The 22096-nt window shown below is 41.1% G+C and overlaps 1 protein-coding gene and 1 pseudogene across 2 annotated transcripts in view; one reads left to right on the top strand and one right to left on the bottom strand.

The window, feature by feature from the left end:
- Nucleotides 1–22096, top strand: part of Tmem131 (transmembrane protein 131) — a 159562-nt gene that overhangs the window by 43842 nt on the left and 93624 nt on the right. For both annotated transcript variants that reach the window (XM_078028503.1, XM_005339599.4), the window contains exons 2-3: nt 1649–1710; nt 13985–14025. In XM_078028503.1, coding sequence (XP_077884629.1) covers nt 1649–1710; nt 13985–14025 — 103 coding nt within the window. The remainder of the gene's footprint in view (nt 1–1648; nt 1711–13984; nt 14026–22096) is intronic.
- On the bottom strand, nt 12174–12646 carry LOC101965791 (low molecular weight phosphotyrosine protein phosphatase pseudogene; annotated as a pseudogene).

The raw sequence follows: 22096 nt of genomic DNA, 5'->3' as shown, positions 1-22096 counted from the left end.
TGCCTTTGATTGGAGAATTGTCTTGAAATCCAAGATCTGGATGGTAGGGATGCTCATTGCTCCTCAGTGTTATTGCTTCTAGGCCTTCTTAGCCAACAGAGCAAGGAAGTGTGTGTGTGTGTGTGTGTGTGTGTGTGTGTGTGTGTGTGTGTGTGCACGCACACCCACCAAGTCATGTATATACACATCTAGAAATATTCCTATATTTGACAGTTGTATCTGCCTAAGCATGGGTTCATGCTGATGTCACCAAATCTAATCCATTACCACATGAATCATTCTAGCTTCCTCCCCTTGCTTCTCTGTAAACTCTCATTCCAATCACGGTAAACCTGGCTCCCCCTGTTTACCATCTGTCTAACTAGTTGTTCAGTTTCAGGGACATTAGAATTGTTACTGTAACCTCCTTGGGAAATAGTCTTATCAGCTAAAGTACAGTGTATATGTACAGTTTCTTCTGTCTGTAATCTTAAGATTCTTCTCATTTCCATTCTCCCCTTCCTGCTTCAGTGAAGTTAATTCATATATTTGTAATAGGTTAAATCATTTCCTCACACTTTGCATTCCATCCTGGGATCCCCCATCTCATAAATGATTATTTAAAATTTGCATAATTTAGATTGATTCTTTGTGCCATAGAGTTCTATTTTGACAAATGTGCAGGGTTGTGTATCCCGCCCCCGCCCCCCCAGCCTTAATTACTTCCTCTGGTTCGTTTTCTCAACTTTTTCCTGCTGCTCTGAATGCCCCGCAGCCACTGATCTTTGTAGCAGCTTCACAATTTTGTCTTTTCCAGAATGTCATCTACCTGGAATCCTGCAATGTGCAGCCTTTTCTTTTACTAATGCATTGCGCATTGCGTGGCTATTGAAGAGCATCTTGGTAGTGTGTACATTTTGGTGATTATGCACAAGGCTGCGGTGAGGAATTCATGCAGATGAAATTATTTATGGACTTAAGGTTTTGAGTCATTTCTGTAGACAGCAGGAGCGTGGTTGCCAGGTTGTGGCACAACTGTGTTGTCTTTTATGTGTCTTGTCTTTCCATTATTCTGTTTCTTGGAATGGAATAGTTTACTTTTGCCATTTTCCTCACCCACCTCCCTATCAAGTTCCTTTTGACTATTAGTCCCAGGTCATGTCATCACTACAGAAGAACAGAGGATACAGAATTTCAGCTGATTGGGGGGGGGGGTTGTGATATAATACTCTAGTGATGTTTTCCATGTACTTACAATCAGTTCAGGTAATCTGTCAAAGAAAATAACTTGCTACATCTAGTTGGATTTGACCATTTTGGGCTTTCTCACAGTATAACAGGAATAGATGAAGGGCACTTAAACAGCCAGTAGGTTATTGAAACTCCTTTATTATTATATTTTATTCTAAAGCATTTCAAATTTGCTTAAATTATGAAGTATTATCCTCTTTAACCAGCAAGCTATGGTGTTGTTTTGTTTTGTTGTTTTCAGTGCTAGGGATTGCGCGCAGAGCCTCATACATAGTAAACATGTGCTGTATCTCTGAGCTATACCCTAGGGCAAGAAGTGTATTTTAAAATGTAAAATCGTAAAAGTTGATTTTAAGGTAAAAGATTCTACTAAAATTGAGTTTTCCTGGCAGTGATGTCTACTTTGCTTCTTTCACAGCGTTCATACCTACGGAGAACATAATAGAAGTGCTGCGCTTTGATGATGGCGGGCTGCTGCAGGTAATGGCTTTTTAAGTTGAATGATTTCAGTGTTAAATCTTGAATAATATTTTTATTATTTTTTAAAATGTCCTAATTAAATTTTTCTTTAAAATATCCTAATTAAATTCTAGTTAAAAATACACCAATATTTAAAAATGTAACTGAAATGTATGTTATGAGCTTATTTGTAGGTAGGTCAATAGTCCAGTGATTATAAAACTCCTCAGCTATGTGAATTATAATTTTAGAAATTCATATTTATCTTTAAAGCAAACTCATTGCAGTATCAGAGTCTTGTAAATAAGCACATTGCCAGTCTGTGGCAAATGTGTGAGTCTGTGGGTCTGACGGGGTGGAGGTCAATCAGATTACAAGTTGCTGAGTGTGGCCAGTGAGTGAAACGCTAAATCCAGATGTTGCATCAATGTTTATTGGGAAGAGAGCTTCTTTAGGAGTGTAAGTATTATAGATTTAACCTGTATTATCCTTCCACTTGACATCCTAGCCATGTTTAAATATATTACACATAAGATAGGAAGTGTGATCTGGTAATGGCACTCTTGTTCCTGCCACACCTGGTTCCTACACCACCATGAAACCTATTTCAGTCTTCTCCGCTACATATCAGATCTAGAATTTCAGAGCTGCAAATGCTAGTAGAAGTATCTTCACTAACCCTCTGATTCTTATGGCTAAGTTTTTTCTTCTTTCTTGCGGACTGTTACCACATATTATGCTTGTCATTGCTTAGTGCCATTGTTGTGGTAACATTGGTTTTTCAAGAATCATGTTGTCTGGTGGCATGACTGATAAAGTTTAATCATTTTATCCTCAGGGGAAGTCAAGGTTCCGATTTAGAAAGTGTCCAGTGTCCTGACTTCATGGAGTGGGACTGGCCTTCTCATTCTAGGTGTGACCTTCTCATGTTACTGCCTATGATGTATTTAAAATTAAATAAATGATTTAAATAGTCTGAAAGGACATTTTCTGTGGTTTATAATAAAGGCAACAAAGTAAAAATTAAAATGGAATTAAGACAGAAGAGAAATAATTCTGTGTGGTTAGAATGAGATTTGTGTTATAGAATAAATTTAGATTTAAATATTGCATACTATGCCAGAGAGTAAGGGGAAAAGAAGTGATAGATCTTTTTCTCTGATAATGGAGCTAGTAAGTTTTTTGGAAGAGAAACTTTTCTTCTAAATTTTTAAATAAATTCATCATTCATGCCTTTACATAAGAGATGTTGCAAAACATAGCAGGTTATGGTTGCATGGTACTTGCAGAAAGTTTTCTTATAGCTTTTTAAATTTTAAAACCAAATAAAACACACAAGCCAGCAGTTACACTCTTGGCCATTCTCCCAGGGAAATGAAAATTTGTTTGCACTGAGAGAGTTCTGACTTTTGTAAAGTCTTTTCACTGGAAAATGACCTCAGTCTCTTTTTCTAGTTCTTTAATCTGTTTCAAGGTGAAAACTTGGATAACCTATGGAATGAATATTTAACCAGCTCCTTTTAGGTAGTTGTTTGCAATATTTGGAGTGCAGGCAAATTAGGACAATTTCTGGAAAACCCCATAAGTGTAATTGTTCTTTATTGATTGAGAAAGCATCTACCTACATCCATTGGAATCTAGTTATCTAGATAACAAGTTGGTAATCCATTTTGAAAATTTTGGAGCATGATTTGTATTTTTGCCGAGAGAGAATCTGTCCAGATCTAAATGGAAGAGCCTTTGGGCTGGGATGAGATTTGTTCATTCTCTCTGGATCTGGTCAAGTGCTTGGACAAGCACTTGGTTGAGACATCAGAATTCTGTGGCATGGATAATTTTAGTTAGGACAGATGTAGAGTGTAAGTTGTATCAGCTGGTTACCTGAGCTACAGTAAAACTTAAGACTCCTGCAGAATGTCTAATGTTGAGATGTTTTAAAAGTATATTAAGTATCTCCAAATGACTAAATAGAGAACTCTTTTGAGTGATGTATATAAATTGTTCATTTTGGTTTGAAGAGTGTTTCCCAGAATCAACAGCTTTGATTTTTGCCATATTATTTGTTCTGATAACAGTTTGCCAGTAGGTTTGACTATTTCTTAAATAACCCCTGGTTTCTTATGGTGTGGTTAAACAAGAATGTACACCTAGCATTTCTATGGCAGAGTATGTATCAGGCTTCTCAAATTAAATTTAAGCTAAAGCAGGTCAAAGCAACAACCCTGTCTTAGATTATTTAAAATATGCATTTTTCCAAGGCTGCTTCTTCCCAGATCCTGGACTACATGTTAACTTTGTGTGGCTTGGCTCATAGTAATCTTTTTAATCCTCAAATCTTTGGATAAGATGCCAGTAAAAATTGCCAAACTCATGAAAAATGGTTTAGAAAGGTTAGGCTTATTTTCCTTACATTTTAAAGATAAGGAAAACAAGGTTCAGAGAGGTTTACTGTGAATACAGGTGCATAAAATGTGAAGGCATTAGGACAGGCTCACACCCTCAGAAATGTCCCTAGTTACTTTCGACAGAGTTAGTCGTGATCTTGATTTCCTGGTGATTTCCTTTCCCTGTGGTTACACTGTCTGAGCATGTATCTAGCTTCACCTTTGTTTAGAAGTTCATATCATTTGTATTGGGGTTTTTGGTTTGGTTTATTTTTTCAGTATTATGCTTCTAAGAGTCTCTTTTCTGTTAACCTACTGGTTTTAGCACTGCAGAATGGTCCTGCAGTATGGCTATTCCCTATTTATGTGTTATTGCAGCTGCTTGTGGACATTTTGGGTTTTTTTCCTAGCTTTCTGCCCTTATGAATAGTGCTGTCTTTTTAATTTTTTTCTAAATGGTGCTGGGGATTGATCCCAGGGTCTTGGGCATGTGGAGCTATAGCCCCAGCCCAAATAGTGCTGGCTTTTGGTGACTCCATGTTATGTGTTTTTCATGTTATGTGTTTTTCAGGTTTTATTTCTTGCATATATTAAGTTGCCCCAGCATCCTTTGTTGGACTCCCCACCCCTGCGCCTGCCATATTTCCTTTCCCCATTGATCCTTCATGACTTTTATTCACAAATCAGCTGTCTTGTACATGGGAATCTGTTCTGGGTTCTGTTTTGTATTTTCTGGGTTTACTTATCTCCTGATCACAGTGCAAACTGTTACTATAGTGTTGTTTTAGTATCACTAGAGCACACCTTCTCGTTTGGTCTCTGTTCTTCAGAAATGCTTGTGGATTCTCAGCCCTCTGCCTCCATGGCTATTTTTAAAATGAACTTTACACATGTGGATTCTACTGAAATTTTTATTAGGATTACATCAAATATGAAGATAAGTTTGGAAAGGATTAAAAATTTTATGTGGCTAACTGAATATGTACTGTGTAGAACAATAATAATAGTGTCTTGGCAAATACATTATTCTCCTGTGCCAGAATAAGTGCACAGGAAAATAACTTCAGGACACAGGGCTAGGCAGGAGTTGTTGACACCAAAGACTTGAGAACACAAGTGCAATCCAGAAAGGAAAGATTGATGAATTAAAATTTTGCTTTGCAAAGGACCATTTGAAGAAGATGTAAGGACAAAATAGACCAGGAGAAAATAATTGAAAGCCACATACATGACAGAGGCCCTTGTTTCTAGAATACATGACACATTTTTCACCAAAAGGGTTTCTTTTTTTTAACAGATGGTTTAAAAAAAATGTAAAATGTTCAACATCATTAGGCAACAGAAAAATGCAAATTCAACCCCACATACACAAAAGAGTGACAGCACTGAGTCCTGGGAAGGCTGGGTCTCTCAGACATTGTTCGTGGGCACGTTAGGTGGTGCTGCCATTCTGAAAAGTTTGACAGGTTCCTACAGAACTCAACATGCAGTTACACACAAGCCAGCAGTTGCACTCTTGGCCATTCTCCCAGGGAAATGAAAATTTGTTTGCACTGAGACTTGTATGTAAATGTTTACCAGAGCTCTATTTATAATGGCCAGAAGTTGGAAACAACCTGGATGTGTTTCAGTAGGCGAGTGGTTAAACAAACTGTAAAGCCACACTAATGGAATATTTCTTAGCAATCGAAAGGAACTATTGATAAACACAAGAACCTGAACAGATCTCTAGAGAATTAGGCCAGGAGAAAAGAGACAATCCCCAAAAGTTATACATTAATGATTACATTTATATGGTGGTTTGGACTTGGCAAAACTTGCCACATGAATAGCAGAGTAGTGGCCCTGGGACTTGAGGGAGGGGAAGGAGGGAGTTGGGTGTGTCTGTAAAACAGCAATATATGCAGCCACTGTGTGCTGCAGTTCTTCTGGATCTTGACTGTGGGGTGTCTACCCAGCTCTGAAAATTCTGTAGAACTAAGTACCAGTTCAAGCACAAATGAGTATAAGCAAAACTAGGGAGATGGATAAGATAGGGGAGTCTGATCCAGATGAGTGCCCTGGATCTGACACTATGCTGGGATTTTGCAGAATGTTATGTTGGCGGGGGGTGGGTTGTTGGTGGTGGTGGGGTTGAGTTAAATGTGCTTTCTCCCATTCTTTCTTACAACTATGTGTGAATCTACAGTCATCTCAGTTTACATTACAAATACATGCACATGGGCAAGCACGGGAAGCAGAGCAATGAAAAAAGGAAAGACACCCCCCCCCCCACCCCCGGCTCTGTGAGTTAAAAATTCTTGAAACTAAAAAAAAAAAAAAAAAAAAATTCTTGAAACTATTTCACAGATATTGTATCCATTTTCAATAAAATGAGATTATTTACAGAGAGTCTTATGGGAAGGTTGGGTTGATCAGAACCAAGGGCACATTTTGAGGTCCTCAAAAGAGGATCTCATGTTCTACCCTGTCCCAGTGGGGAACGGAAAGGGGAAGGAAGGAAGTATGTAACTTTATATGTGACGGTGAAAAAGAAGCATACTCTGATCACCTGCAGGGAAATGTGGCTCCTCCCCTCCAGTATATTCCAAGGGAAAGCTGTGCAGTGTGGGATACTCACATGGTGCCCGGCATGGCCTCCTGGTACCCCCGGAGTGGGTCAATGCCCTGCCATCAAGAAACTCAAGTTCTAGGGTGTTACAGGCCTTGTCTTATCTGTAAGCATCCAGGGCCTGATAAACAACTGATACATACCTAATTCTCTAATAAACTGTATTTAGTTGAATTTTTTTTCTTACAGAATTAAATTGTCTGTTTAACAATAATGCAGTATAGGAGTTGGCTGCATTATAATTTAACAGCAAGAATGTGGCCAACTTCTTAGTGTGAGCTAAAAGAAGTCAGTATTGGTATATACAGTCTTATCAACATCTGTATGCAATAACATTTATGCATATGTATGCATCATATGAATGCAGTAATAGACCAGGTGATAGAATTTGAATTCTGACTCTGATTGTTTGAATCCTGGATTGGTGATATGAAATCTTCAGAGGCTTAATTTCTTACCTGTAAAATAGAATCCTGAACAAATCTCTAGAGAATAGAGACACAATTGGAGTGATAATCATGGGCCTTGAATTTATAATGCAAGGAGATATTATTGCTAATAAAAATCAAAATTATTGGCATCTCTATAAAATTCAAATTATAGTGTTTTTTAGTCTTGGCAGTACTATACATGTTGGCCCAGGTAAACTGTTGATTGGGGGATGGAGGGAAACTGTCCTGTACATTGTAGGGTGTTTATCAGCATCCCTGAACCCTGTTCATTCGATGCTAGTAGCCCCCCTGATTTTTGACAATCAGAAATGCCCCAAGAAATTACCAAATGCCTCCTGACAGACAAAGCTGCCTTCAGATGAGAACCACTGAGTTACAGGAATGCAACATTTGTTAGTGGTATTTAAGGGCATTTCACACACAGCTTCTGCAGAGGCTGGTTTGTTTGAGTGGAAGCATAGTCCATTTTCCTGCAGCTAACCCTGTTTGCATCCCTTTCTGAGAGAGGCTGTGCTCAGATTGGTCTGGAATCCACAGCCTAGTGATGAAGGAGGGAAGGCTGGATTCCCTAAGTGTGTGGAGTCTGAATTGTGGTTTCACAAGTTTCTGATCATATATTCTGGATTAGACACAGTGAAAATATCGTTTGCGGCAGTCAAGGTTGCTGACTCCAGGTTTCTTTGATTTGGTGAAGCATCTCATGAACCACTGTGTGTCACGGTTCATAGGAGGTCCAGAATACCAGGCACAGGCATTTTCAAGGGCACAGAGTACTCCTGGTCTGCCCTTGTCTCTGGGTGTGAATTCACAAAGTTCAGAGGTCCCTGCCATGTGGAATTTCATTGTATTGTAGGGATTTCTTTGAAGTTTAATGAGGTAGTTGTCTTTTCTGTGTGGTTATTGACCATTTTTTTTTTCAGTGAATTACCTGTTCTTGCTCTTTGCTCACATTTCAGTCACAACACTTTTTCTCATTTTTGTCTTTTCACAGTTGATTTATAAGATTTTTACATTTCAGATCTTTTCATTGAAAAGTTATTAAGGTTGTAATCCTTTTTTGTTTGCCTTTATCCTTTTAAATGACATTTTCTCTGTTGCTTATTGTTTGACTTTTGAATCAAATGTTTTTAGCTGGGCTTTAATTTTTTGCCTTGATCCTTTTGTCTTTTTAAAATATGTACTTTAGTTTTCATTTCATCTTATTAAAGATGTGTTTAATCTTACCCATTGAATTTCCACACTTTCTTCGTTTTTTGGTTGTTGTTGGCTTTACGTTGTTTTCCTCCTGTCTTACTCTAGGGGCCCAATTCTAAGATGGACTTGTAAGATATGTAGAGGGCTTACTTTTCAAATTCCTTCAGGAACAAAAAGTGATCTTCTCCTTTCTCTCAGCATTGAGGGCCTGCTGTTGGTCCTAAGATTTCTATTCTTTTTTGTTATAGCAAAAAGATGATTTTTCTGTGGCTTATTCTTCAAACAGCATTTACTTTCCCGCTTTCTCATGCTGTAGCCAGTTCCTTTGTCTTGATGTCTGCCTCTTTTTCAGAAGACAGCTTCCTCAGCTGTGGTTCTTCATCACGAGGTTTCCTGGACCAGGTTGTGTTCATGCTGGTCCCCCCCCCCCTTGAAAATGCACCTGGGTGGTGGACCTCCCAAGTTGCTCTTCTGTCACCTGTGACTGGGAAGCACAGCTCCTGATGATCTAGAATTCTTCCATCCCTCTACTGATGTGTGATGACCTACAATAAATGCACATTTAAATTGTACAGTGTGAAAAATCTGATCCACTTTTACATCCGAGAATCTATCATGGCAGTCAGGATAGTGGACAAAACCACTGCCACCAAAGCCTCCTTGTGCACTGAAGACACTCCCACCCCCACTCTCCATCTGACACTGGCCTGTTGCATCACCCTCAATTACATTTTAAAAGGGGATCATACAAGGATGTACCTTTGTGAGGATCTGTGTTCCTTCATTCACCATAGTTATTTTGAGGTTCAGCCATCTTGTGTGTGTCGGCAAGTCATTCTTTTCAGTGCTTGAGGTAGGTGTATTCCATGGTGTGGCTGTGCCATGCCTCGCGTTGATGGATATTTGGCTTGTTCCAGTATTGAGCTACCACAGGTAAAGCCACCGCAAACACTCACATAACACGTATTTGTATGAACGAATGCTTCTGTTTCTCCTGGGTGTGTATTTGGGAGGGGAATGGCTGGATCATAGGGTAGGCATATACTTCACTTTGTAAGAAATTACCAGGCTTTTTCTAAGCTGGTGGTCTATTTGGCATCTTCAGCAGGGAATGAGAGTTCCAGTTGCTCTTTATCTTGCCAGTCCTGGCCATCATTATTGTAACAGAAGTGTAGTCTCTCATAAAATTTTAATTTCGCTTTTCCTTACTAATTGAAAAGAACATTTTTTCATGTGCTTTGTTAACATTTGTGTAATTGTCCATTGTAAAATATCGGATTGTTATTATTCAGGTTTTGTTGTTGCTTGTTTGTATTTTGGTTTGGTGGTTTTTTGTTTTGTTTTTAAGTTATAGATTGAGACAATATCTTTATTTTATTTATTTATTTTTATGTGGTGCTGAGGATTGAACCCAGTGCCTCACATGTGCTCGGCAAGTGCTCTACCACTGAGCTCCATCTCCAGTTCTTTTATTTTATTTTGAGGCCAGAAGCCTGGCTTCAGACTTGGTGTCTCCTGCCTCAGCCTCTTGAGGCTTTCGTCTGTTCAGGATACAAGTTTCTTCAGATGTGTGATTTGCAATTATTTTATCTCATTGTGAAGTTTCTCTTTTCATTTTTATTAGCGTCTTTTGGTGAGTGTATATTTTTAATTTTGATGAAATCTAGTCTTTTTTTATGGCTATTTTTTTTGTTCATTAAATTTTTAGCTGTTCCAAAGTTGAACAGGCAGTCTTCTTTGTTTTCCTGGTGAAGCTTCATAATTTTAATTTTTACACTTGGAACTGATTTCTCTGAAATTCATTTGAGGATGTGGTGTGGAGTGAGGATAAAGGCGGTCTTCCTCTGGTTCTGACACCATTTGTTGAAAGACACGTTTCTTTGCTGAACTGCATTGATGCCTGTGATCAGAACCAAGTGGCAGTGCATGTGAGTGTCTCTGGACTTCTCCATTGCCGTTGCTCTGTCTGTCCTTATGCCAGTACCATACTGTCTTGGATTACTGTAGTCTTTTTTTTTTTTTTTTTTTTAATTTTGGTAAAATATATCGTAACAAAAATTTGCATTTCGTATGGGGAGGGGGCAATGAGGATTGAACTCAGAGTCTTGCACAGGGCAGCGCTGTGCTACATCTCCAGTCCTTTTTTAAATTATTTTTTGAACATGGGCTTGCTTTGTTGCCTGGGCTGGCCTTGAACTTTTGATCATCCTGCCTCAGCTGGAATTACAAACATGTACCACCATGCCTGGCAAACAAAAAAAAAAAATGTGCATTTTTACCATTTTAAAATGTATAATTCAGCAGCTTTAAGTACATCCTCATTGTTGAGCATTCAGCTCAACATTCAGCTTCAGACCGAAACTCTTTACCTATCAAACCATAGATCTCCTTCTCTCGTCCCCGGGAACCTTGACTTTGCTTTCTATCTGTAAATTTGACCACCGTTGAGTACCTCATCATGTAAGTGGAATTGTTCAGGATTTGCCTTTTTGTGAGTGGCTTATTTCCCTAGCGTAGCATAGAGTTAATAATCAAGGTTCATTGATCTTTTTGAAGCCTGAGTAACTTCACTGCATATAAAAGCTACATTTTGTTCATCTGTTGCGGGGCCCTTTGGTTGTTCTGCCCTGTACCCTTTCACTGCTGTGAACGGTGCCGCTGTGAACATGGTCCGTCCAGCCTCTCTGGGAGCCCTTGTTTTCAATTTCTTGGAGGCTGTCTACCCACAAGTGGGATTGCCATGGTGACTATACTATTTTATATTACCACTTGCAGGATTCTGAGTTTTCTGCATCCTTGCCAACACTTATTTTTTTTTTTAATTTTTATTTAAATAATAGCCATTCTGATAGCTGTGTGGTGGTATTGATCATGACTTTGACTTGTATTTCCCTGATGATTAGTGATGTTGATAATTTTTCCATGGGCCTCCAAGCCACTTGAAAATCTCCTTTGGAAAAATGTCTAATGAGTTCTTTGCCCATTTTTTAATCAAGTTTTTTTTCCCCTTGTCAGATTGTAGATATCTTTATATATTCTACATATTATCACATAGGTGATTTGCAGATTTTTTTCCATGCCGTGGGGAATGGGTATGATTTTCATATAAAAGATAAAGAAATTTTTCTTCTTTTTTTTTAATCTGTTGCATTTTTATAATTCCCAAGTTTATTTTGAAAACAATCTTTCTGACATATATCCATGTGAATTTGAGATTATAGTGAAATTACCTATATTTACCTATAGCTTTATTAAATACTCATGAAACATTTATTAACATCAATTTTTAAGGACACTAATATAACTGATTGCTTAAATTATTTTTTCACACCTACGCCAATTTACATTTGGTTACCTGTGCATATAAAACAAACACACCCCTCAACCAACCATAGGATACATGCATAAAAGTGTCCTAATAAAGTTTTGGGCACAAAGTGGCTCAAATGAGAGCAAATAAGCTGACCTTGTGAAATAAATCAGACAAAAACAACAAATACTAAAGATCAATCCCTCCGGTCTGTCTCCTATCATGTGCACTGTGCGTATGTGAGCTAAAACACTTGCTGCAGCCATGGAGAGCTGCTGGGGACAGGGTCACTATGGCTCTGGATACGCATATGAGCACAGATGCCCTGTGGGCATTGGCCAGCCACAAACAATCACTGCAGGGAGACAAGGCCCTCCATTCTCACTGGGCCCTGAGGCTAACCTGAGCCTTCGGGTGTGTGCACTTGGTGGTATGGTGCTATTTCTCTCTCTCTGCTCACTCCACTAGCCTGTAATCAGGGCAAAGTGGAGGCTCCATTAGTTGAAAGAACTCTCACTGCACCCACGGTGGTCCTAGTGGGCCTTCTCCAAGAAGGCTTTGCAGCACCTGAGACGCTGCTGGTACACCACCTCAGAGTCAGCGTCGTTCCCGTAATAGAGATCTTCAGTATGAGTTGTTTCTGTGGATCATAGCTTCCCAGCAGTTCAATTTTAGCTTTGCAGTTTTTAACTTGATTATTTTTTCTATTCAAATCTCTCAGGTTGCTTTCATCCATACACAGTGTCTAGTCGAATGTGACCAAATCTTCTTTGGTCACCTGCCGGGCAATGTCGTTCATGGGGATGCCGTGCTTCCTCATGTAGCTCTGCCATGGTAGTCAGGGGTTCCCCACTTCATAGGTGGATGTGGCTGCACTGTCTGTCCTCCAGTTGTCTAAATTGTTTTGATCAGTTACAAGTTTTCTGAAAATTGCTTCTGCAATGGGTAACTGACAAATGTTACCCAGACACAAGAACAGCACAGACTTAGGACCATTCTTCACCATCTTCAAACACAGACACTCAGAAATTTTTCTTTAAGTAGAAAAAATAGAAGAATCCACTGAATACACATTCACCTACCAGACAAACTCTAAAATTAACATTTTACCATAATTGCTTTAGCTATACACACATGCATGCACACAGATTTTTATTGTTGCAACATTTTAAAGAAAATCGCAGACATCTTACACTTTACCTAGCATATGCTTTCTAAAGGAACATCTCCCCATATTTGCCACACCTTTCCCATATTCATTCGCCAGCATACCATTTCAAAATAATATACATGTCAGTGGGGGAAATGGTGCTATACCTCTGGTGCTTTTCCTCGTTAGAACAAAGCAGCTAAACTCCTGGGACAAGTGCACTAACTGCTGGGGGTCCGAGTGTGGGCATTTTCTCCTTCGCCGTGGAGATCTTCATGCCCTTTGTTACCTGAACTGTAGCAGCTGCCTTCAGCTTCCCAGTTCCTTCGTGTCTCCTCTAATCTGGCTCCACGCTACAGCCAGAGTCATGTCTTTAGAACATAGTCCATGTCTGTTGGTCTGTCTGGTCCTCCTCCTTGTATTGCATTTAGAGTATAGCACAACCTGAACTTCTTAACACTATGGCTTCTTAACAACATACAACATGACCTGGCTCCTGCTTAGCCCTCCAACCTTATTTTCTTTAATTCTTTCCCTTCTCTCAAAGAGAGGCAGGTACACCTGCTGTTTCTTGAACATACAGAGCTCTTTCCTTTCCCAGGGCCTTTGCACCTGCTTTCTTCTACCCCAACCTGTGCTATTTCCACGTTCAGATAGATTTTAGTGTACATCTTAGTTATTTAGATGAGCTTTCCATAACATATTTAAGTACACTGCCCATTTTCTCCCTTTCATAGCAGCCTGTCTTGATATTTTCATGAACCTTCTTCAATGTGTAAATACATATTTAGTGTGTAAGTGACTGTCTCCCTCCCAATCCTGCTCTGCCTTGAGCTCTGAAATGGCAGAGACCATCAGACACCAGTACCTAGCACACGGGTGGTGGCAGGTGAACAGGGAAAGACACAAGGCCTCATTCAGGCTGATTGTAAAGGGGACTATTTTTATAGGATTTGTATTATTTGTCAATCACAGTATTTTATTTGCATGTGTTTAAATTTATCTAAATTATTCTCATTTGAATTACATAGTGTGATCAGTCATTTCATATGACCTTGGGATCAGGCTTAACCTGAAAATTCAAATGGGTAACATTAAAGTTGAAGGTACAATAAAATATTTTGGATGTTCCATGTGTCTATAATGGAACAATGTGGTTTTAGTATTTTCATCATTATTTTCTTCTTTTCACAGACTGAGACAACACTTGGACTCAGTTCATATCAACAGAAAAGGTAAGACTTGTGTATTTAGTAAGATATTAACACTTTTCCTTCTTTCTGGGGGAGTCCTCCAGTTCTCCCCTTCATTTTTTCCTCCTAGTTTTGTTGTACAGGGAATAGCAAATTAAAAATCACGTTATATTATGATTTCTAAGTATTGTATATCGAAAAAACAAGTTTAAATCTGAATTTATATGTGATACAATTGTGTGGCTTACCTCCTGTGATAACTTCTGTTACTTTAGCCAGTATCTGATGCAATCAACTTGTAGAGAGAAAAGGTCTGCTGGACTCTTAGTTGTGGGTGTTTAAGTCCATGATTGGTTGGCCCTGTGCCTTGGGCCTGTGGCAAGGCGTGCACCATGGCGGAGTGCATGGGAGCAAAGACACAGGGAGGGGGTTGAGGCCCCACAAACGTCCCCAGTGACCTGAAGACCATCTGTCAGGTCCTACCTCTTAGGGGTTTCACCACCTCCCAGTGGTGCCTCCCTGGGAACACACAGGCCTTTTGGGGACATTCCAAACTATCCCTACCTTTTATGGACTAACCGTTGCTACTTTCACTTAGCAGGGGCTGCTTTCGGACCCCTGGAGGAGAATCTCGGAGCTAGGGACTCAATCTTGTGACTCAAAGAAGCCCCTTTTAAACACGGCCCCTGTGATAGCAGGGTCTGTCTTACCTCAGTTATTAGGAAAAGACACTCATGCATGTGAATTTGAAGATAGCTTTCCCACCTCCCTACCCCCCCCCAATTTTTTGGTACCTTTTTACATCCCTTTGAAAAAGGATAAAAGGAAGATGCTGACCTGATTCCCCTTCCATATGCAGTGACAGCCTGCTGCTGGTGCCGAGGGGACTGGGAGCTTTCTTTGAGTTAGATAACCGGTCCCTCCAGCAGCCCTTTTATGGGCACTCCAGCTGTTACTGATCATTTCCCCAGGGAGCCACAGATTTAAAGGAGTTTGACTTAGAAGACTCAGCATAATGGCATAGTTGCAGTTCCTGTTGGCCGGGAACAACTGGCCAAGTCCCCAGTACCTGTCATAGTGAGTGCCCTTGAGTAACAGTTGGAATGCTGACAGTGCTATCAGTGGCTTCTCAGATATGGAGCCAATTTCAGGTTTAATTATTATTATTTTACAGCATGTGTTTTTAGGAGGCTTTACTCTGTCAGCATATTTATTCTTGAGATGAGAACAAAGAAATTTAAGAATTATCAATAAATTATCTGATGAAATCAGGCACTTAACTGTCAAAGTGGTTGAGGCCACACAGGATGCCCCTGCCCTTTCTGTCCACTGTAGTTGCATTTTCCATTCAGCAAGAGCAGCGAAGAATTTCCCTTCACAGGCCTTGGTGCTTCACCAGCCTATGTGAGTGTCCTTCACCAGCCTATGTGAGTGTCCTTCAAGCAGCAGAGTGCAGGGTGCATCAACGAAGAATACTGTTTGGAGAGAGTGTCAAATATTCAGATTGCAAGTAGGACAGTCAGCATTCAGAAATAATGAAAACCCTTCAGTAGTCACTGTTTAGTTGTTTTCACCCATCTCTGCAATAACATGGCCCCTTTCCTCTTGCTCTGTCTGCCCTTCTCTCTGATGCAGGTGCCCTGGTGGGGCCTGCCCCCCGCCTGTGAACCTTGCCCAGATATTTTTGGCACTAGAGTATATTGTCACCAAATCATTGTGTGTCTAGTCTGATGACTCTTTTTTTTGGACCTTCTAACAACTCAAGAGCCCAACACATCTAGAGCCAACGTCTAGAGAGAGAAGCGCACCTCTTGTTTTATGCTTCTTCCTTGATCCTTTATTCTAACAGGAAGTTAGCTATAGAATCAAGATGATTTACATTAATGAAGATGATGTTATTCACCCATGGTCAAAGTTGGGGCTTCAGGTATTTTCCCAGTATAATAAGGAGTTTGCCTCAAGTTTCACTTATCTGCTGTCTCCAGCTATCTACCAAACTGCCCCTAAGCTAAGTGGTATAAAGTCGAGGACTCAAGTGGGGTTGGCTAAGACAGTTTATCTCTGCGTCATAAAGATCTGGGGCCTTGGCTGGGCAAGCTCCGCACCTGGGAATGACTCAGTAATGGGGCTGGAGGCCTGGTCACTCACATGTTGCTGCTGGATTATTATCTGGGATTCAGACAGCTGTCACCTGAAGTACCTCTGTGTGGTCTATTCATGTAGATTAGTTTGGGCTTCCTGTCAGCATGGTAGCTGGATTCTAAGAGTGAATGTTCCAGAGAGAACCAGTGGAAGCTATTGCCTTTTGTGGCATAATCTCAGAAGCTGAATAATGTTACTTCTGTCATATGCCATTGGTTGGCCAATAATATCAGCTTGCAAGGGTTAAAGTCAGGCTTTCATAGGAGAGAGGCTACAGAGGGACATACAGACACACACATAGCTCTCTGAGGTCTCTTCTTATAAGGGCACTCCCCATCAAAAAGACCTCACCCTCATGACCTCATCTGAATCTAATCACCTCTCAAAGGCCCTGTCTCCAAATACCATCACCGTGGGGTGCTAAGGTAACAAAAGATATTCAACATATGATTTTTGGAGGGATACAGTTCTTTCCACAGCAGCATGTGAGTCCAAATTCAGATTTTTTTTGTTTGTTTGTCTCTATCAACCAACTAAACACCAAAGCATTATGTTTAGGATTACTCTTAGTAGGTCATTTTAAAACACCTGGGATAGTATTCACATTCGCCGGGCGCAGGATAATCAGAATGTAGCTTTTACACTGGACGAGATTAGCCAGCTCCTTTTCCATGTGGCACAGTGCTGTACCATCTAAACCCTGCCAGAGCTCTCATCTAAATAATGATTTAGTGAAAATGTATACGTAAAATAGAACATGAAATTAAAATATCAACACGAAATATGTCTGTGTAACAACAGGCATTGTAAGCTTTATTTATTTTTTATTTTTTTAGTTCAAAAATAAGGTATTCTTTGGAAGTGTCAGAGTTTGGACTTGTTTGAACATTTGACTAAGATGAAGTCTACATACAGTCAGGGATGCTTCCAATTATGGAGACCCTAACAGATCGTCTTGTTCAATCCCCTTATTAGACAAAATCAGGAGCTGAGACTCTGAGAAGCAAGAGATACGCTCAAGTTAGAGAGGCCAGGCTGTCGTGAGAACGATGCCTTCTGCTCGACAGTCCTCTGTTTAGTTTCTTGTTGATGTGGAACCTTCCAGTGCTCACTGTGTTTCCTCTCCTAGCCAGTGTTTGGAAAGAGGGACATAGCAGCAGTAGGAATTGGGGCGGAAGGCTCTGAAGGAGACGGAAAAAGGCCCTTGAGGCGTGGAAGGAGTCGTCATGGTTGAGAGCAGCGATAGGGCAGCGTGGGAGAGGTGAGTGCACACAGCCTGCTTTCCAGTGCAGGAAGGGTCACTCACGCGCTGGGGTTACAGATGTCCCCCTCTTCAGGGGGCTTAGAGGATAGTGGAGGTGGCACTTCCGACGTGGTCATAGAGCATGCAATGAGAAAGTGACAAAGTGCAGCCCACTTAGTGAAAGAAGGAACGCGACTCATTTGAAGACTCCATTTCCCTGGTCTGATGCTGTAAGCCTGGAGGGTTAGCTGGGGAGGTGGGCGCTGCACCTACAGTGCACGTGTTCAGTGTTGTCCAGTCACGGCAGAGGGCAAGGCTGGCCTCTTCGCTTCTGGACCAGACTCCTCTGCTCGTCTTCTTCCAGAGCACACCAGCGTGGCAGAAGTGCTGAGGTGGATGCTTTGGCTTTATGACCTCTGTTGTTTCTGTGCCCGACTCCCACTTCCCGTGTCCCCAGTTGTCTAGTCCATGCGCTGCACCAGATGCAGTTTCAGCCCCATCCTGTCTCATATGAGTCACAGCTCTCATTCTTAACCTGCCCCCCGGGATCTGTATCATGAAAAGCGTGGCTGACAGATGACCCCTAGGTAGTAGTAGCTTGAATGGACGGCAGCGATGCCAGGCTCCCTACCCTTTGTTAACCTCGCCGTCAGCTTTGCAGGTGAGCCTGGCTTCAAGAGCCTCCAGGACATTCTGCAAAGGAAAGACCTGCTGCTTTTGCAAGCTCAGGACACAGTAGTAAATACCATGAATAACAGAATATTCCAGGGTGGTTTTTTTTCCTTTTTTTTTTTTTGTGCTTCTCTCTTTTGAATCACCCTAATTAAAAAAAAAAAAAAGAATAAGTTTATCAACTACATGAAAATTTTGTTTTAAAAGGTGCTGGCTGGCTGCATGATATAATGGTGGAAGATGTGTATATAACACTCCATCTGTTTTGAGTTAAATGCCAAAATACTAAAATAGGTACTAGTACTAACGTAATTTTTTGTCACATGAGGCCACCCTTTAAGGACAGTCTCTCTTTTAGGGGTAGGAGAGGCAACAAGGTTTGAATCCAGGGACACTTTACACCCCCAGCCTTAAAAAAGAAAAAAAAAAAATTGAGACAGGGTCTTGCTAAATTGCTACTGTTGGCCTTGAATTTGAAATCCTCCTGCCTCAGCCTCCCAAGTTGCTGGGATTATAGGCTTGTGCCACCATACCCAGCTATGGATGGTCTTTTTTAAAGCTTGTGGAACCCTTGGTGGGAGATTAGGAATCACAACACCCAAGTTTTCTGTTCGTCAACTCTGTGGCCTTGAGAAAAAGCACGCACATGTATGTGTGTGTGTGTGTGTGTGTGTGTGTGTGTGTGTGTGTGTGTACATGTATACACAAGTAGTCAGTACTCTCAAGAACCACGTTTTTCTAATCTTTACATTTTCTAGTTTCTCTCATAACCTGGAAAATAAGCCAGAAATCATGGGTTGGAGAATACTTTTCAAGTTATTGTGGCTAAGGTTTCCTTTAACTTAACTTGATAATTTGCTTATTATTGAATGCAGCCCTTTCTATTGTCTACAATCAAGCATCTAAAAGATTGTACTTGGATCCAAAATTTGGCCTTACCTTTCTTAATGGCAGATAAAATCTGCTAACAGTTGCAGTGTGATTGTTGTGCTTTAAATTTTGTGAAAAAGTTCAAGTTTAAGATTTCATTTGCATTTATACTTTGATTTGTTTTCTTGCTCTGGAACTTTTAGTGCATATGTGGAAAGAGGGTACTACTTTGCATAAATCTTGAAGACTAAAGTAAGTAGATATTAGGCATGACAACTTAGGAAAAGTGATTTAAGGAAAGAAATAGATTGCTTTGTATTTGTTATGCTATTGGTAAGCTCCTTTGAATAGGTGAGTTGACCTCACTTATTTTCCAAAAGCAATGAAGTACTCTCACCTTAAAAATGAGCATGTCAGAGTAGGTGGTTCTGGATTCATGGTGTGAGTGAAACCAGAGTTTCCCTGCTTCTGTAGGCAGTTGGAGCCTGCATATAACCTGCAGCCCATACAGCCTGGAAAGCTCATTTTAATGTTAGCGGATGCCTGCCAGGCTTGGCTCCAAGGGTCCAGCGGGCAGAGCCAGAGATTGGCAGTGCTGTGACACTTCATGGCATGCTCTGCCCTCCAGGGTGGCAGCAGACCCCAGCAGCTCACTGCCAATTTCTTCTTTCTGGGTTCTTGTCTTGCAAATTTGAAGAATGAAACCCACAGATGAGGAAGAGTGAGTGTCCAGTAGCAGGGTTCGTTCAAGTTGGAAAAAAAGACCAAGCTCTTGCAGGGCACGAGGGGACTAGACAGGGGTGCTCCGTGCATGTGCTAGTCTAGGGTGTTACAGGGCTCTTGGGTCAGCACTGTTAGTCCACATTCATGCTCCTCAGGTTTGGGGAAGTACCAGTGTTTGGGGGCCCTTTCAGGTCTGTCGCACTTCAGTTTTGCCTCTGATCATGGGGAAGCTGGCAGTTGAGGCTGTCAGATCATGGATGCTTGGGGACAGGGTCTGTGGCGGTGTGTGGCACAGGCGTGCACATTGGGCGGGGGCCTGGCTGCTGGGGTGTGGCAGGTCAGCACCTGTCCCTGGCTCCCCTCTCTCGCTGTGCCTCTGCCTGCCTGCCGCTCCAGGTGGCCAAGACCTGTGCTTGCCAGCCACGTTGTAACGTGCCCTGGCCGCAGTTCCACCACTCCACAGCCTCTTCTTGACGGGGTTAGCGGGTGGCTGTGCAGTAGGCTACCGGGGAGCCCTGTTGTGAGGTGGGAACCTCCCTCCATCGGGTCACCTATCAATGGCCAGAAGGGGTGAAAACACAGTCTGGATATTGTTCAGAGGACTTAAAATGAATGCAGAAATATTCACCAAAGCTGCTTAGACCTGGTATGAATGGTAGAAAACCACGGCCTTCAAGCTAGGGACTGTTGTGGCCTCCCCTTGGCTCTGCTTTAGTAGGGTGGCGACTGGGAAGGGGTTCCCATCCCCTCCAGCTCCACAGTGCAAGAACCTCCAGGTGGGTTTGGCAGATGTCATTGTCCACAGCCTCTGTGCTGCAGGGTTTATCCTGAATCACTGGTGGCAGCAAGGTGATCCCTGTTCACCTTTTCTCTGAGTTCTTTGATTTAAAAAAGGAAAACATGAACATAATGAAAGGAAATGAATGATAGAAAAAGAAATAAATGAAATCCCCATAGTTGAAAAACATGGTTTCTGGAATAAAAATGCCACTGGGTAGAATTAACAGCAGCTTAGACATTGCAAAAGAAGGCCCAGTGAATTAGGGGACAGAGTAACAGGTGGAAGGAAGATAACCAGAAAAAGAACAAGCAAGCCCGGGTGCAGCAGTGAACAATCCAACGTGTGACACTGAATTCTCAGGGGTGAGGGGACTGTCACAGAGCCCCAGTAAATCCAAAGCAAGAGTAACACAAAAGAAGCCACACCAGGATTCCAATTCCTGAAAGGCAGTGGTAGAAAAGCACCTGGGAAGAAAGCCACAGAAGTAGTACCAAAGATAAGACAAATGCTGGCTGCTCTTCATCAAGAACCAGTGAACTGGAGACCAGTGAGGGCATCTCTAAGGTACCACAAGGAGAGATTGCCAGCCTAGAGCACCTCGTCCGGCAGACGGGTCTTTCAAAAGTGGAGACAGTTCCAGAGAAAGCTAAGAGAACTTGTAACTAAAGGACTGGCTGGAGGTAATTAAGTCATTACAGGTGAGAAGACGGATCCAGCAAGCACGGAGACCACCACCGAGGCCAGCGCATGGATAAACATAGAAGGAATTCTTCCTGATTAAAAATGTTAAACAACAGGCTTTTAAAAACAAATAATTCTGGCATTCTATAAACTGTCTATAAACATTCTATAAACTGCAAGACAGCATACGTGTGTGACAGTCATGCAGTTACTGCAAAGGACTGGAGAAGGGGGTGGAGACCCGGAAGGTTCTGATGTGACATGAAGTGCTGTGATGTTATTTTTTGATTGTGGTAATGCAAAATAAACCTAGAAGAAACATTAAGACCATTAAAAAGAAGAAAGAGCTAATAAACTAATCTTAGAAGAAGACAAAAGGAATAAAGAACAGATGGGAAAAATAGAAAACAATAATGGCAGCATAGTAGACAGAAACCCAAGTGAATCAAAAATTGCAGTAAGCAGTTGTTTCCAGCACACGTTGTGAACTGTGCAAACTGCAAGATCAGGTTTATGCTATGTTCAAGAATATAAGCTTCTTAAAAATTTTTATTTAATTTTTTACCTTTTGTTTTGAGAAAAATCTAGAGGAAAGATGCAAAAATAGTGTGGAGAATTCCCATATTTTCTTGACTCGGATTCCCAATTACCACTATCACCCATCCCTTTCCAACCCCTTCCCCTCCAGCCCTTCTGTGCCTTTCTTTATATACATAGGTTATGTGTAATTATTCCTTTTTGTGGCATGGGGTATCAGGAATTGAACCCAGGGGCACTTGACCGCTGAGCCACATCCCCAGTCCTATTCTGTATTTTATTTAGAGACAGGGTCTCACTGAGTTGCTATTGTTTGACTCAGACTGCATTTTGAGCAAGAATATTACTAAAGTCTGTGTCCCCAGGGCATCTCAGAAAGAACATACTACTTGTTCATTTTTCTTTTGTAACTTCTCTAAGTTTCTATCTTGCACATAAATACTTTGAGACCATGTAAATATCCT

This window comes from Ictidomys tridecemlineatus, chromosome 12 (assembly GCF_052094955.1).
Source record: "Ictidomys tridecemlineatus isolate mIctTri1 chromosome 12, mIctTri1.hap1, whole genome shotgun sequence".
Lineage (NCBI taxonomy): Eukaryota > Metazoa > Chordata > Mammalia > Rodentia > Sciuridae > Ictidomys > Ictidomys tridecemlineatus.
Note: the sequence above shows the minus strand (reverse complement) of the source record. Positions and strands in the feature narration are given on the sequence as shown.